The sequence below is a fragment of the Echinops telfairi genome, unplaced genomic scaffold (assembly GCF_000313985.2).
Source record: "Echinops telfairi isolate 266 unplaced genomic scaffold, ASM31398v2 ScPeMD7_3533;HRSCAF=4204_0, whole genome shotgun sequence".
In the NCBI taxonomy this organism is placed as follows: Eukaryota; Metazoa; Chordata; class Mammalia; order Afrosoricida; family Tenrecidae; genus Echinops; species Echinops telfairi.
Genome location: NW_022107431.1, coordinates 101,790,847 through 101,808,779, shown reverse-complemented (window position 1 = coordinate 101,808,779; position 17,933 = coordinate 101,790,847). Strand labels below are relative to the sequence as shown.

Sequence of the window (17,933 nt, the reverse complement as noted above, 5' to 3'; positions counted from 1 at the left end):
AATTTTCTGCAATTTCCATTCTTCATAATGTTATCTGTAAATTGTTATGATATGAGTATTAGACCCTTTCAAAATTATAATTTTTTTAAATGAAGGAAACTCTTTTGCCATGTGTTTCTTGGGTACATGAATCAAAAATGGGCATTACATAGGAAATATCCTCTGTGTCTTCATGACGGTAGATAAATGGGAAGGGGGAAGGCTATTAGAAAACAACAAGAGGAGTCCCGAGTGAACAGAAGAGAGTGGTCTATAATCATAGGTGATGATTTCACTGTCCACAGAAGGCAGTTTGGGGTTACATATCAGTCAGAAGCCTGGAAAAGGTACTGAAGCAGTGGGCCAAATTCTCCCTGTGCATAAACTATTACTTTACTCACATAATTTCTCTCTGGTGCTTCCCGATTTTAAATAGGGGTAAGAGAGTGGCGGGATTTATGCAAACACCTGCCTATGTCCTGCCCTCCGTGGTTATCAACCTTCCCTGCGCCGCCACCCCCCCTCCTTTTTCTGCACCTGTAACTAACCTCTGAGTTTCAGCTCCATTTACTGAACGACAGTTATGTGTCCAGAAGGACACAGCAGTCAGTGACAGAGCTCATGAAATCCCAGCTACCCGGATAGCTCTTCCTCTAGTATATTTCATTGTTTCTAAATGCAGTGGTTCTTGTTGTTGCTGTTATTTGTTAAACCATTGAGAATGTGATGGAAATTATAGGCTCATTCCCAAGAAAAAATACTCAATGCACAAAAACTCAAAACCGTGTCTGTGACTTAAATATATTTATCGATTCCCTGAAGCCAAGTTCAGAACCTTTGCTTGAGAAAGCAGGCCAGCTTTAATCAAGGCTGTAGGTTTGTGAGGGCAGTAATTTCCAATGGCTCACAGGGGTATTTTTGCATTAGTAACTAGCTGGTTTACAACAGAACAACACTTCTTTTATTTGCATAGTTGCATCTACATTTGAAATTTAATAATTTCAGAAGAGAAGGATTATCCATTCATTTAGGAATGCGTTCAGCAATTACCCATTGAGCACCTATAATTTGCCAGCCTCTAGAAGCGCTGCAGGAGGAGAAAACAGCAGGGTAACCCTCAGCCCTCATAGAGTCTGCACTTGACCCTTGAACAACCTGGGTTTGAACGGGCGGATCCACGTGTACGTGGGTTAGAAAACAGGAACACTGGTACGGATCATCTCCCTGGTAGCGGTTCCTATCTCCACTAAATGGCGTCCTGAATAAAAAGTTATTTCTCTCAGTGGTCAAGTATTTTCATTGTGTTTAATGTAGGACCAAAAAACAAAAAGTAAAAGAAAGAAAGGACACGAGAAACATGCCACAGGTGATGGCGGAGTGCCCTCCAGAAGCCGAAGAAAGAATTGCTTGATGTGTCCTGTAGGTGAAGGTCTGCAGCTACGGTTGCCCCTTCCAGATAAAGGAATCCAGAGCAGGGAGCATTGCGAAGGGAAGAGGAGAGGAGAGGAAACCCAGGGGCATTGTTGCTGCAACTCAGTACCTTTAGCAAACTTCCTTCTTGCCTCTTGAGACTGCAGCTTTCATACATACAGCATACCGAGTGTATGTGAATCGGCCAAGGCTGTCATCAGGAAGCTTTCCAACCAATGTAGTTACATTTCAGAGTAGTCAAAAGTTACATGCGGATTTTGAACTCTTGAAGGGTTCACGGGTCAACTGCACATTCAAGGGGTACTGTGAGAATAGGTCATTTTTTTTAAATAATGGTAGGTCAAATGATAAGTGCTAAGGAGAAAATTTAGATAGGAAAGGAATTATGGAACCATCAGAGAAGGCAGTTTTAGGTAGACTGCCAGATCATCATCATCATCATCATCATCATCATCGCTGTCATCATCCACCCACCTCGTGCTCCGCCCTCCCGGGGACTAGAGAAGCAATCAGATGCGTTGGCTCCCCACGCTCATCACAGGGAGAAGGGTGGGAATGAGGTCTGAGAAACAGCTGCTCCAGGGGTAACAGGTGAAGCTGGCCATGCTGTACTCCCTCGACCCCGCCAGGCACACAGCCCTGCGAGTTCTTATTCTCTCGCTCTCTTCTCGTCTGGTTTGGCTCTTTCAGACACTTCTGAGGTCTGAGCAGCTGCTATTTCAAAATGTAGCATTATTGACAGAATGATTTAGAGACGGCAAGTTTATTGTTCTTGAATTTCCTATCAAAGGGAGTGGAGGCTACGCCAAGGGCGAAGCACAGGGAAATGTGTTATTGCCACAAGTGACTCAGATATTTTATGAAGTTATGTGAAGCAGCCAAGCTCAAAGGATGCCATGTGATGCCTTAAGAAATTAAAGGTCCAGTGCCCTCCATTTGTGCATGGGAAAGCCAAATGAAGACACAGAGGGTGTGCTACCCCAGGATACGCAACTCATTTGCAAAGAGTAGTGACTCCGATGTGCCCACTGTACCGTATCACCCAGAGCTGAGGCATTTTAAAAAGCCACTCTACGGTAGGCAGAAAGAGTCCTGATAGATTGTTTATGGGCCAGATTACTCCAAGGCAATTTATTTTTCATACAATATGAAAGTCAAAAGCCTCAACAATGACTGAGGTGCTAGGGCTCCGTTCTGGCTGAATACAGATTATGAAACCCTGAGGCCCAGCAATGGCAGTGGGAGCAAAACCAGCATCCTTCTAAGTGCTTTCGCGAAGGCCAGGGAGGTCCAGAACCCTTTTTCTTAAGTAACCATGGATGACTTGGGCTATTGGAGCATCTATGGTTTGGAGTCACAGGCAAAGTATAATTGTAAATGTAACACTACAAAGGATATGTTCAAAAGTCAAGTGCATATATACATATTTTTTTAATAAAGAACGTTGCTTTGAACTGACTACTGTTGGTACCTGCTACCTCAGTCCCCAATCTGGCCATTCTCAAATGTTCTCAATGTATGCATCCGTTTACCGTCATTTCTCTTCTGTCTGCACGCACCTGAAGGAAAGAACAAGGGGAAGCATCGAGCAGGTTTGTGATTTCTCTTCTGCTGCATGTTTGTATATACAACTGATGCCTAACTGATGTTTTCAATGTGTCTCATGGACGTAAAATCGATCAACAAATGCGAGATGATTAAAAGTGACCTTTCCCAAGATTGCCTGCAAAGGTTGCTGTTTTATTGATTTTTTTTTTAACTTGGGAACAGAAATATCTTCCCTTGACTCGCTCAGTGCTTTTTAAAAATCTACACGGTATGGAGCATTCTAGGGAGCAGCACCCTAATGATGGTCATTGGTTTTTCCTTGCTGGTGTTTTCTCAGAAGTCTTATCCAAGTGTTGGCCTTCTGTGATCTAGAGGGTGCACAACAGCAACGTCTTTCTCTTGCTGTTCTAGTCCCTGGAAGCAGAGACAGACATCCTCCCCTTCATTGGGTCCTTCCTGCCGGAGTGAGAATCTGTTTTCCTGGCCAAGGAGGGCACTGTGTACGGGAGATGATAATAATCGAGCTGAGACATCTCCAGCCCACTGAGATTTGCTCTAAGAGAAGGCAACTTTCCTAGGTACTTTACTTCTTCCTCCCTTAGAAGTCAGTGCTGAATCAGACAAGACAGCAGCTTGGACCTAGCTGGAATAAGAGGTGGAAGATAACATACAGATTGGTGTTAGAGAGGGTCGAGAAAGGGTTGAGTCTGGAAGCAAAACCCTGAAGGACAGTTCCCGGAGCAGACCTGCACTGATGTGTGGGAGAGAAGAGGCAGAACCTGCAGCAGAAGCCCAGGTCTTGGAAAGGAGGAAGGGATGTGTGTCGATGGTCTTTTTCCATCATTGGCACATACCTCAGGAAGAGGAAGCAAAAGCAGCCCCCCTGCCAGGAGTCAGCCCCTGAGTGTGGAGTCCGTGCCCGTCCAAGGATTTCTCCCTTAGTTTTATACTGTTTCAATCATAGCATTGAAAATCACAGAGTGATTTATAGACAGTTCTAAAGTGAGTTGTGAAGATTCACTCGAGGTGATGAGCCTTTGGGTTCATAACTTCAGAAGTTTCATAAACCAAAACATGCAGGAGGCAGGATAGATTCGACAAGACAAACATCAGGGACTCCTCTTGCGTAGGTAACTTACACAAGGAATGGTTTCAAGACTCCTCTCTGACTTAGTAGACAGAGAGTTAGAGCAAAGAGCATTGGGTATTCCAGGGTCATAGATCCTGGATATTTTAATAGCCTGAAGAGTTGCCCTTCTCCACGTCAGATATTTCTGCCCAAAGAGATGCCCTTGTTGGTAGACTCAGGGCATTCTTTGCACAGATACTGAAATCAGCAGACTGGCCAATCCTGAGCCATTCGTGGTCCTTTATCTAGACTCCATGCTGCCTCCTCCAGTCTTCTCCTCTGTTAGCTTTACTTTAAAATAACTTCTTAAGTTACTGCAAATAAGTCACAGCCATCATGAGCTGCTTTAGTCTCTTTAGTGTGATTTTGGAAAACACCTTTACCTAGGTGTTTGTCCATGCGCACGGCTGTGGTTTCGAAGGTCATTCATATACATATGTAGTCCAATGTTCACAGAACCACCGAACCAGGTGGGCAGTATAGAGATTCTTGGCTTGTTTATGGTGCTTAGCTATTTGGCAGAAACCACCTTGGCGCATGCCATGCACATGCTATACCATGTACTTTACTCAATGCTTCATGGACACCTAAGGCTTTTATCCCCCAACTTTCTGTCATGTCATTCTATAAAGGCGTGGTGGTGAATGTGCTCAGTAAGTCACTTTTGATCAAATAATAAAATGTCCCTGACCTTTTATTGCACAATTTAAAGGGAGATAAAACAGCAACAAAAATGAAAAAGGGGGAGAAATATTGAAAGAGGGAAAAAATTAAAACATTGCAATATGCTGAAGGAAATTAGCCGAGGTTGCTATTTTAATATTGCCTTGGCTTTTCTATCTTGCATTTCATATGCATTGGAATTTTTAATACTGCTTAATAAATGCAGAAAGACGATTGTATTAACAATAACAACAGAATTATATTAGGAAGTAACAAGTTTTTCTTTATCCAAACCAAACAGAAAAAAATGCATTTGTAATGAGAATTCTCCCTTTGAAGAAAGCCGGTCCAGATCTAGAAAATAGTGTTGATGAATTCTTGACCCAATTGCAAATGAGCTCATTAACTCCACCCAAGTTCAGAGCCATTGACTGCCATTGAGTTATAAATGGTGATCCAGATAAACAGAATAAACATGCTCAGCCCAAGCAGGAGCCAACTTGGTTACCTTTCAGATATCTCAAAGCCTGCTTGCTAGTTCCTATCGTGCCTTCTGATTTTCATTGTGCTACGAACCCTAAATAATCCTATCAGAGATTAATTTACTATGCCAATGACTAACCCTCCCTGGTGCCTGGCGCTCCATCTGAATGACAGGGCCTTGAAGACTGGTCTGTCCTGAGATGTTCTTCTCATTGCAGAATGGTCAGGACACCACACATGTGCATACACACCCTTAGTTCACAATCTTCCCTGCTCTGGAATATTTTTGTTGGAGAAGGGAGATTCTGTCTTCATTGATGTTAATATATACCTAAGCTGAGTTCATCTGCAATGTCCTAGGCCAGCAGAAACACCGAATTCCAAGATGGTTTGGCATTGCTGGTAACAGATTCAAAAGGTTGCTTTAAAAGTACACACCATCACCCATAAGAACAACTTATTTTTTAAATTGAACAGATTTTCCCCCTCTTTTACTGTATAGATGTCAGTTGTAGTAGGGAATAGAACTCATCAGGATAAGAGGTGTACAAGCCCCAAATAAAATGATTTTTTTAATTAACTAAATAAGTAAATAATAAAAATGTTTGATTAAAAAAAAAACTTATCATGAACCCATCTGACCATATCAACCCAGGATCCTGACCTTAACGCCCTCTGTCCTACCTCCTTCAACAAGAGGTCAGCTGTCCATCAAACAGCCAGTTTACCAATGAGAATTTCCCTTCTTCCTACTTGCTAGGTTTTTTTATTACTGTAAGAACAGATCACATCAGATGAGGCTCAGGGATTATGAGTAATAATAATTATGCCATATAAATTACGTGGTATATTAAAATACACTTATCTCTACTTATTCTATCTCCTGAATCTGCAACCGTGGCCTCCGTGCCCCTTGTGTGTTAAGCTGCCTTAACCACAGTGTATAAAGCACTAACAGAGCTCTTTCAGGTTTCTTTATACTAGATGCTCCAAGGTGCTTTCCCAGGTACTTCGGAGAGTGTTCTAAAGGTGCACGTGGTAAAAGTGAAAGCTTTTATTACATTACACTGCTGGGAAATGATTGGCTGAGTGCTTTGTCTAAGCCACTCTGGTTGGCTTTCCGAGGGGGGCGTGTGCCTTTGGGGAAAGAACTCCTGAGCACAGTGGAAATGGCCGTGTGTTCTTGGAAGGTTTCTTCTGGGTTTCTTTTCCAGTGTTTTCACTTGCTTTCTTCTGTATTCAATGAACGATCTGCATGTGGTGTTACACTACACTCAGGAAAACAAGACTCTTTTTTTCTCTTTTTCTCATTGAGAACTTGTGTCCTTCTTGGCATGATGTTAGATTGTTTGGCCAGCTTTTCAAAGTGGGCTCTCCTGCTCACGTGTATTCATAGAGGAATACAGTTGACTTTTAAAACCACATCCTGAGACTAGAAATGAGAAACTTAATTTTTCAAATTTTTACAATTTTTTTTTTCTTTTGTACATGTATTCTATCTGCTAACTGGTGACAGATACTCACAGACAATGCCCATGCAACAGATGCTGACACATAGATAACCATCATTTGCCATGCCAATTTCAAATCTAATTATTTCAAACCATTCATTAAGATCATCAGATAGGTTTCAAGCAGCACAATTAAACTACAGTGCTAGTGTGTACTGCTAACATCATTAGTGTGTTTATAAAAATAAATGATAAAACCAAATGGCTTTATTTTTAAGGGGGGAAAAATAATCCCTAAGCACTTTCCTGGTGGTGAAATGCTTAGTAATGTGCTGCTCTATTTCCCTCGCTCCTAGTAAGTTCTGTAGTAATAAGCAGAAGCTCTTCAGAATGTACACCTCACGGAAGCAGAGGTACCCAGCATCTGGCTATTGACATGAGATTTGAGAATGCCAACTAACTTCAGGTGCATGACCAGGTTACACTGCCACCTTCACCTGAGCCCGGTTCAGAGACTCACTCTTCCTAGGGACTTCTTGAATGAGGTTTTCAACCTGCTTGGGATTTCCCTGGTTGCCTGTTGCCTGCTTTGATGCTCTCTCCCACCTTGGAGGGTACAGGCAGGGTCCCACGCAGTGCTGGCAGTGAGCCCGTGGGGGTCCTGCGTGGTTGGACAAATGCTGAGCTGCTGCACGCCCTCGGTGGTTATGATTCCGTTGCCATATTGTGCCTGAGGTGGGAATTTGTCGAATGCTTGTCTGATGAAGGGCTTAAGCCCTAATTAAGTATAGCAATAGTTGCAGTATTCTAAGTCCGAGAGTATGACTATAGGGTGGCAATGCCCAAGTTCCCTGGCAGAGGATATTCAGTAGTAGACTGCATGTGGCACCATTTGAATAGCTTGCACATCTGGTTCCTTGAGAAGGAAGCATTCCTTGCAGAGAGATTGTGCAAACTCCCCAAAATATGGCCCTCGGTTGGGAATGTGGAGCTGCATGCTGAGAAAGATGCTCCATCCACGACCCTCGTGACCTTTGCGTTACTTTCTCTAAAGAGAAGACTCCTGTCTCATCTCCTGGTGATGCTTTCTTGCTTTCTCCATAAAAAAAAACACTGTTGCATACATTTGCCTTGAAAAATGATGTTTACAAAAAGCAGGGAAATAATGAAAATGAATGTACCAGTGGAGAGTCTATATTTTTAATCAATGCGAGTTTTCGATAATACCTAGCTAATCAGTTGACTAGCTAGCCATCTCATCAAGATGCTCTGTTGATTTCCGAAGAGGAGATGAAGTAGAAGACCAGCCAAAAGGAGTTTTTTTGTTAGAGGACACAAGAACAGATCTTGGCCTTCAGAAAGAAAGTTTTGCCTGGCTAAGAAGTTCTGGCTTCGTATCTTAGTCTTAGCTTTCATAAAAGTATGTCGGAAAATAATTGAAACTTTGTTTTTCTAATTTCATATGTGAAATGTTGAGTTCAGTTTGAAATAGCCCCTGAGAAGCTTCCTCTCGTATCAGACATTGGCAAGATCCACAGACTAGGAGGACAAACGAGAAATGAGACTTCACGCAATTCACAGTGATGAGTAATTGATTAAGGAAAGAGTGACTGGCCCCTAGAAGGAATTTGTATTCCCTTTAAATACTTTAAATGCTTCTGGGATTCTGAGAATGACATTATCTGGACTTGTATTAATCTGTAGACGTAATCTCAAAATTTTTTCATAAGGACAGTTTTCAAAAGTATTCTCATGCATGGACACAATTGTAAAACACACCTTTGTAAATTTAGATGAATCCATGTAGACCTAGTGCAGTTACTACCTTCATTTTAGATATTTTTCAGTTTTCAGCAATAGAACATTTTAAAATGAAAACATAAGGTTCTTTTTAAATGGTGCTATAATGTTTTGACCAGTTTCTGGATCATCTGGGGAGCATAAGAAAAAGATGTATATTGAAAGTTTGAGAAATAAATGTACATGACATTCATTAAAGCCAGCCTTCCCTAGTAATTAGCACCTGTCGGTTCCACAAAGGTAAGAGGATTTGAGCAGGTGGAGTGAGGAACTTGTAGAAATAGCTGTGTAAACTTGAGCCATTCATGAATCGGAGGAAAGGACAGATCATCCTTTTAAGTGATGAGACAGATCTGCTCAAACTTAAGAGACTTGGAATTTTTACAATAATTTGAAGGAAAAAAAAAGCTTAGAAAAAGTAAGCATTTGGAGCACTGTCGCTTTGATGGGTTTGTTCAACTGAGGGCTTTCGAATGGCACTGGAACCCCAGCTGGAGAATAGAAAGATGCAGTTTTATGATGTTGCTTTTTTTCATATAACCTTATCATCGAATCGCATCTGTCATACGCATAAATCCTTCGACTGCTGGGATTCCTGGAAAGAACTCTTGAACCCACCTGATCCCATCACAAAACTGCCAAGCTGTTCCCTGCACGTTGCCTTCCGCTGCTCGTGCTAGACTTCGCTCTGTTTGCTTTTCAGAAGCGGGCTGTCAGTTGCATAGTCTACTGTTTACTGTCACCAGGCTCTCTGACCACCACGGATCATGATTTGATTTGTTTTCATGGTAACCCCGTCAACTGTGGTGTCTTCTGAGACGCTCGTTGTTTAAGTAACTAAACATATGGAAAAATCAATGTTACTGTTTCTTGTTAGCTACAAACCAGAGCCACTAAAACACATTTGCTGTCGGCATGCTGCAGTTTGGGACAGTGGACGTTGCGGTAAGTGGAAAAGACAAAGCCTCCACTCTGTCTCAGACAGCCCTTGTCCGTGAGAATGGGCTCTTCATCTTCCCTGCAAGCTCATTGCACCCTCAGTTCCCAGGCTCCGGATAGCCTGAGGTGTCTCCCATTGATAACACCTTCTAATGAATAACACAAGCCGTTTCTAGAAGAAACAAGAAAACAAATAAGAGTATGCAAAGCTTTTACACATTCCTGTGGACAGGAAAACCATCCCTATGCCGGGAGCCAAAGATTCATGTTAACTTTTCTTGTGTGTGGGAAACAGACTCCTCTTTGTATCAAAACATACGGCATTTCAACCGTCTTGACATGTACAATTAAGTGGCAGTATGGGCATCATGTTGTTCAACCAGGGAACCAAATAGTTCATCAAGCATCAACCACGTGCTAAGCACTTCCCATTCTCATTCCACGTCCTTTGCTTCCCACAGAAATCCCTTAGCCGTGTTGTTTTTGTCCTCTCCGTCTTAAGAGAGAAGGACCCCAAAACCCAGGGAGGTGCAGTGACTTGGCTATGAAGCAGGGAAAGCTGGGATTCCAACCCAGGTCTCTCTGACTCCGCCTTGTGAAGCTGCCTGCCCCTCACCCCACCTCTCTCCCTCAAAAGCGTGGAGTGCACTTTGCATTTTGTTGCTGCGACTGCTTCTTTCCCTTAGCAGCCCCAAGAATTCAGTCTTTGGCTGGCATCTGAGAACGGAATGTCTGGACAAATATAATTTACCAGTAGCTGCCACAGCAAATCAATAACCTGTTTAATAGCAGGAAATTGTGTTAGTGAACATAACATCTCCTTCCGTTAATCAGTCATCGCATTCATTCTATGCTGGGGCTATTCCATCTTGCTCGTTTTTCTCTCCCAAGAATGAATGCAAGCATAAAGAAATGTGATGTTAAGTGTTGTGTGTTTAGTATTATGGACGCTACCAATTGCTAGGAGATTGCATGAGTTAGTGGAGATCACACTCTTGCCTGAAATATAAAATGCATGCAGAATGTAGATATTTATGAACCTGCCGTCCCTGTTTCCCTGTACAAATGTTTAGAAATTACAAAGCAACATGCTCCCAAATCAGAGTGTTTTTCATCTCCAAAGCTGAGGTTAAAACAGAATCAACACACTACCAAACCAGTACCTGGAGGTTTCTCAGGCCACTCCCTCTCTGTGCACCGCCGTACTCCCCTGAGTCCTTTCCATGGTCATTCCAAGAGGGGGGTGTGTACCTGTAGAATGAAATTTAATTTCCAACGAGCATCAACACAGAGATTAAATCAAGCTCAGCTTTTCGGTAAGGGGACACATAACATTGCTATGCTCCAACTTGCTTGAAACCATTGTAGCTAATGAAATCTAGCAGTTCATCAAATTATTTAACTCAACGTGGAGTGGAAGACATTGCTTGAAATGGAATAATCATACCTCTGTTCTCCACAGTCAGAAGCTAAGTTTTAAGGAGCGAGTGCGCATGGCTAGCCCGAGGGGCCAGAGCGTTAAGAGCAGACAAGCCTCCATCGGGGACAGGAGGTCCCCAAGCACCGACATCACAGCCGAGGGCAGCCCTACCAAAGTGCAGAAGAGCTGGAGCTTCAACGACCGGACCCGCTTCCGGCCCTCGCTGCGCCTCAAAAGTTCTCAGCCCAAACCTGTGATCGACGGTAAGGCCTGTTTTTCCGTAACCATTTATTTAAGAGCGATTGTGCAGTGATTAATTTGCCATGGTGCCACTTGAAGATAGAAGGAAACAGCCCTGGGGAAAGAATGGCTTGTTTGTTTTATTGGAAATGTATCCACTGCCTTGGGCAAACGTACCAAACCCCAGTTTACTTTCAGAAGCAACTTCAGCGGCTAAAGCTGCATTTCGAAGAAGCCCACAAGATGTTCCTAGTTCTTCACTTTTATCTCTAGCACACGGTTTCTTTCGCAGGCTCGTGTGGCCACAGCTTGTCTCTGGTAGCGGAGGGCCCAGGGCAATCCGCCTGAGCCAGCAGCACCTTCCTGAGGAGCGGTGAAGGGCTGTGGCCCTTTTCCAATATTTGCCATCGACCATGAAATCCAGACCCCCGTTTCCGTTCTTTAGCAAGATCCCTGGTGACAATTCTTTTGAAGTCTCCCAGCGAGAGCTGAGGCCCAAGTTCTTCTCACAGGAGGAAGGAACCTATTTTAGTTATCATACTATGCAGAAGTTGACATGCCAGCATGTTTTATTGAGTGCTACATCATTTTTGAAGTTTATCAAATAAAACATTTTATTTTTCTCACTTAACATTAGCTTAGCTTTCCTTTTAAGTATGCCCCCCGGGATTGCTTATGCTGGGCAAAGAACCAAAATCAAATGGCATCTTCTATTAAGCGTAGCATTTGCAAACACTATCAACCCTTCTGTTCCCATTCCCTCGCATAACCTGGATGTTCCCAGGCCCTGGAAGCCCCAGGGATAACATTAACAACTGAGGGTCAACACACAGAGTGATCTCAGGCTCTGTGTGAGGAAATTGCTGGGGCCCCAGCCTGCGGTGCTCCCCGCTCAGTCCTAGATCCTTGGAGATAGCTCTTACACTCTCAAAGTACCACTAGGAGGCCCTCTTCCCTGGGCCTCATTCGCCACAGCCCGGGGTCACATGCTCTCCGTGTGCACTCAGGACGCTGACCTGGGGCCCCTCCTGGCACAGTTCACAGCTTTCATGTTGGTCCCAGAACATCCTGATCTGGCCACACTTCCCTTCACCTGTTGCTTCCTGAGGCAGAAGATGCCTCGTCCCCCGGCACTGAACGCTCCTCCACGAAGCCACGGGCTGCGCCCTGAGTCACTGTGGGCACAGCTCCTCCGTGCCTTCTCTTTCCTCTCTTCTCCCGAGCCCATGAGCAGCTGGGTCAAGAGTAACAGACAAAGCTTTCGGAGAAAGCTGTAAGCTGCACTCAGAATAGACTCTGAATGTCAATGGGGGCATCCTTTCTGGAAGGCAACTTGGCAATATATTTCAAAAGCTTTTTAAATACGCATAAGCTTGGACCTACACCACCCACCAGTTCCATTTCTAGGAACTTATCCTAATGAAATCATAAAGGATGTAATTACAAGGAAATCTACCCGAGTATTGTTTATAGTCATGAAAAATACTAAATAGCTTGTGTTTCCAATAGAGCTTTGACAGCCTGGATACCCAACAGGGATCTGGGTTAAATGAATTAGAGTGCACAAATATAATAAAATCCTGCCAGGCCTTAAAATTATCCTGTTAATTAAAAATTATTGTTGATATGGAAAAATGATCACAGAAAAACAAATTAGTCCATTTCTGTTTTAGATCTATTTATAGTTATATACATATCTATATAGCTTCAAAAAAGTTCATGGAAACTTCCAATCTCCTTTAATTCCATTTGTCCATGAACTCTTTTGAAGCCCCCCTCTTCATATACGAGTATAATATATCGTCCATGTATAATAAACACAAACATGAATAATGCATATAATAAACTCACATATCTAGAAGAAAAGGTACAGAAAGATTTAGAACACTATATTGACAGTTCATTTCAAGTGGTGAAATTATACTATATAGTGCTCCTTCATTTGGTTCTTCTGTATAATCCTAATGTTTCTACAATAAGGATGTGAAACTTTTATAATAGGAAAACAGAAAAAGATTTTCCAGTAAATGATTAGCCTTTCATTTCATACATTGTCCTCTCTCCTCTCCCCCAACTTCAGAGACCCTTGGTGGTTCTAATTGGAACTTGACAAACCTCTCTCCTTAGACTGATTTCCCCCAGTGATGTGCTGACTGGGTGGGCGCGGTGCTGGGGCTCAGCCTTCACCGAGGGCAGGCTCCTCTCTAACGAGCTTTAACTGCCTGGGCTACAAGCAGAGCTTCTGCTCACCGGCGTCACAGCATCCCTGCGTGTGCTGCTGTGTACGTCGCTTCCGGCAATCCAGGTTTGGGGTTCACACTTTTGTAAGACAAATGTGCATTACACACGTGAGCCCAGACTCTTCTAAAGGGGGCTTCCAAAAGCACTCAACGCAGCCCTTACATTTGGCTGGGCACATTTAAGTAGAAAGCTCTTAGAATCTGGATTCTGAATATGGAAAATGAATTCTACTTGTGCTGTTTGTCCATCGGAAAAGAATCTTGGGAAAGACTCTCCATCATAGTTTGTTCAGTATTTGCAAAGGTGGGTCAGATGGATAGAAACCAAAGTTCTATTCTCATCCAAATCACAAATTGGAAAGGTCTCCTGTCATCTCTTCTATGTATCGTTTCTTACGAGTACGGTTCTGTTTGGTTAGACAGGAATTGCTTTTCCCTGGTTGATGCCCATCTCAATTGATTCTGAGTTCCCCAAGTGACCGGAAGCCTAACTGTGCTCGATTTAAGTAGCTTTGCTGGCTGCCCACCTGCAATAGGAAATTGTGACTCTTGACTCCTCATTGTACCTGAATGTTCAGAATCTTCCCCTCTGATTTAACGTAGCACTAGATATTTGGAAAACAGAAGTTCTTTTGTGTTTTTAACTGACCAAAAAAACCAGATAGTAACTGTAAAATGAAGATTAAGTTTGCTTATACAGTTTTCTTTATACTGGCTCTCCAGGTTTTAAGTACTTAAGTATTTTAGAAAATATTTACTACCCATAGAAAACTATGTACAAGGATAAATCAGAAAGCATTGCCACTGTGTTTCCAGTTCTTACATTATAGGTCTTTTCCAAACTAAAGGTGTTTAATTGTGCTCTGCCGTCAGTGGACAGCTATAAATTTGCTCAGGAATGAACTTTTCGTATTCTCATTAGGATGCCTCAAAAAGAAAAAGAAACAAAGATCCCATGAAAACTCAGCTTCTGAGAGAATCTGATAAATTCACAGTAGAGAGGTCAGCCCAGGATTTAAAAATAGAAAACTGCATAGATAAGAAAAAGACCCGGAAATTTGGGCCTAGGAATTGTTTTCAAATTTTTTGAAACGCACAGGGCCAGTTCTAACCTGCCCTACAGGGTCACAGTGAATTGACATTGACTCCCTGGCCGTGTATGAAGACAAGAGAAAGACGAAGCTGCCTGCGCCTGTAAAGATTTACAATCTCAGACGCCCTGTAGAGTAGTTCTACACTGTCCTGGGAGGCCTGGGGCTGGAGCGGAGCAGGGCTGGGGGGGGTCTTGTTTGTTTAGTTGGTTGATTGGGTGATTATTCGCTTGTCCACTTGTAGAGCAATTGTTTCCTATTTCTTTCTTTCTGTTACATATTTCAGGCAGTGCACTGCCTCTTAGGATCCTCTAGGAAAGTGGGTGACGAGCAAACAGAATGAGAGAGATTCAGATCCATCTTTTGCGAATAGCTAAAAGTGAGATTTGGAAAATAGTGAGCCTGTAACTGAAAGATCACAGGCAGTTTCAAGCCTGCCAGCGGCTCCTCTCGAGAAAGAAGTCTGAATTCATGTGCCTGCTCCAGGTAGTTATTTTCCCTGTAGGATCAGAGAGAAAGACCTTTGCCCCTTCAGCTTCAGTTTCTTAGTTGCTTAGAGGGCTCATATGCCATCACATCGGTTTGTCCCCAACTATAGTTGCTTCTTTGATCTGCTTAATCCATATCCCTCCTATCCCTCCAATTTCTCCCATTTATATTAAAAATATTTGCTCTTTTAAGTCTCTAAAATGATTAACTAATATAGTATCACCTCATTGACATAAAAAATAAATAAATAAAATAACCAACCCTTTCCCAAGTGGTATTATAACCACAGGTTTAGGGGTTAGGATTTACCAAACATATTTTAAGGGGATGCAAATCAATGCATAACATTCTGCTGTTTGTCTCCCAAAATTCCATATCCCTCCCACATGCAAAACCCATTCACCTCATCACACCATCCTCCAAATCTTAAATCCATACCATGCCCAAAATCTCATTTTCTGAATCATGTAAAACTGATAGGAGGTTTGTCCTATCCTGGGACAAAATTCCTCTTCATCTGTGAACCTGTGAAACTTAAGAATATAACTTATCTTTGTCCAAAGTTCAATAAGGCAGCAGGTAGCACAAGATGGATATTTCCATTGCAAAAGGAAGAAAGTGAGGCGAAAGAAGAGATCATGGTCACCAGCTGAGTGTGAAAATGAGCAGAACAAATTACACTTGCTCTCAAGGCTTGAAAATAATCCTTTGTTCCCTCGACCCATCTGGACAACCACCCAGCCCTTCAACCTCTGGGTGTTTGTCACTTTCTCTGAATTCTTGGTCAAGACTCCTTGGTCATGGGCATCATCCCCACCTAAATAGTGACTCCACTTCCTCATCCCAAGCAGGCTCCAGCGCTGTGGACCTGGCAGCCCCACCCCTGAAGCTTCGATCTGTAGCCCTATCCTTCTGATGAACCACATTCCAGAGTTGAGTTGATGCCGATTTGAGTCTTTGAAAGTTAGGAAGACATTCCTCCATTGTTAGAGACCCAAGACACTGAGAGGCTTCCCCCCTTTGAAACCAATACAGTCCTCATTCCCCTGCTTCTTCTCACAGTTCTGCTGGTCTCTGAACTGCACCAAGCATGACCCTTTGCTTTTCGTGAAGGACAGGAGATGTAGCTCCTTTGGCCTGTTTCTTGCCTGTAGAATTCCAAGAGCCAGACAGCATTCTCCTCTTTCATTCCCACTGTGTCCCCTTCAGTCTAAGTCGATGGGTTCCTGTTGTGGTCATTGGTTAGATCCATCAGTCACAAACTTAACCTCTAACAAACGATTGTGTAGCCATATCCTTGATGAAATTCTAGGACACCGGTGTCGAGTTTGTATGACCGGATTTTCCAGATAATTTGGCTTTCATTTGGTGCAGTTCATTTTCAAATCCATCTCTTTCTTCGTGCGTGGTGCTGCAGGCAACAACGAGAGAGCGTGCAGCTTCTTTAGCATCTTACTTAGAATTTCCTGACCCACTTACGAGTTCTGCCTGCCCCAAAACTATTGAATGTAATTCAGACAAGCCATTTGCCGCCTTATTTTAAAAAATGTTTAATTCACCCTCTTCCGTTGTCCAAACATATGTTCATCATTGACTTGCACAACCTTACCAGAAGCACATTTCACAACCTCTTGTCTAGCAGCAGTCTGCTGCTGATGCCACGTGTATTCTGGATAATCGAGAATTTCTTCTGAGCTCTCCCCAGAGTTGCCTTTATTATTCACAGAGTCTTTTCAAAACAATCCCAGCTTTTACTATTTCCACTGCCACTGAGTCCATTCCAAATCACAGCGACCCAGTGGAAGCTGGGAGTCGGACTTCAGGGTGCCAGCTCCAGGGAAATCTGTCTTTCTCTGTGGACTCGGGGGGAAGAGCCTAGCTCTTTACAGTTTCCGTTTCCCCATTCCTTGATAGCGGAACAGAAATGGCATACAGAAGAAGTATTTGAAAGGTAGCACCGTGCTTCATTTTGTTTCTGTTTTCTTCTGTCATATTACTTCCACAAGGCAATGCACAGGCTGGCTTAGCTCCTTTAACAGGCAAAAAGAACAAAGGAGGTAAAGGGATTGGGGCTGCAATAGGGTTCTTCCTCTTCACTTTCCATCAGCCCATATACTCACATCGCAGCCACCACCAAGGGAAACCGGGGTCCGTCTCCTTTACCACTACCTTATCCCCAGTCCTACCTTCCACGCCCCAAGCTGATGCCCTGGCGACTTTGAGATTAATAATAATAACCTTTAAACTAGTCTTACTTAAAAAGCATAAAAATATGTAATGCAAGCGGTGCCAGAACCCTCCACATCTCCAGAAGCCAGGAAGTTTATCCTCTTCTTCCTTAACCTCCCTCTTCTGATGCCAAATCCACCAATCTAGGGAAACCCTTGTTTGAGGCTGTCAGTGTAAGATCACTGAAAATGCTGATAAAGAAATAGTGACTTTTAAAATATATGTCATTTTATTGGGGGCTTTTACAGCTCTTATAACAATCCATAAATCAAGTATATCAAGCGCATTTGCACATATGTTGCCATCATCATTTTCAAAACATTTCCTTTCTATTTGAGCCCTGGGTATCAGCTACTCCCCCTCCCTTGAAACCTTGATAAAATATAAATTATTATTGTTTCCATATCTTACACAGTCTGCTGTCTTCCTTCACAAAATAGGTATGTCTTAATTTTCTCGCAAGCTATATAAATGTTTATATATATTACATCTAAATAATATAATATAGATAATCAGCATTTTGGAGTTGACACATTTATAGAGATGTATCTTTTCCCGGCAGTGTTTCAGTCCATTGTACATAGGGCCTCTAAGAGTCGAAGCAAATCAATGACAACTAAGAACACAGCCCTCTTCTTTTTTGTTGTTTTTGGAACTCCAGTTATTGACATTTTTTAAATCATTTTATTAGGGGCTCATACAACTCTCATCATAATCCATACATACATCAATTGTGTCAAGCACATTTGTACATTCATTGCCCTCATCATTCTCAAAACATTTCCTCTCCACTTAAGCCCC

General features: G+C 42.7%; 1 protein-coding gene across 1 annotated transcript in view; it reads left to right on the top strand.

Annotated features, from left to right (window-relative positions):
• Positions 1 to 17,933, top strand: part of KCNQ5 (potassium voltage-gated channel subfamily Q member 5) — a gene marked incomplete at its 5' end in the record, with an annotated part of 638,988 nt that overhangs the window by 560,689 nt on the left and 60,366 nt on the right. The window contains 2 exons of the mRNA XM_045294328.1: positions 2,976 to 3,002; positions 10,886 to 11,106. Coding sequence (XP_045150263.1) covers positions 2,976 to 3,002; positions 10,886 to 11,106 — 248 coding nt within the window. The remainder of the gene's footprint in view (positions 1 to 2,975; positions 3,003 to 10,885; positions 11,107 to 17,933) is intronic.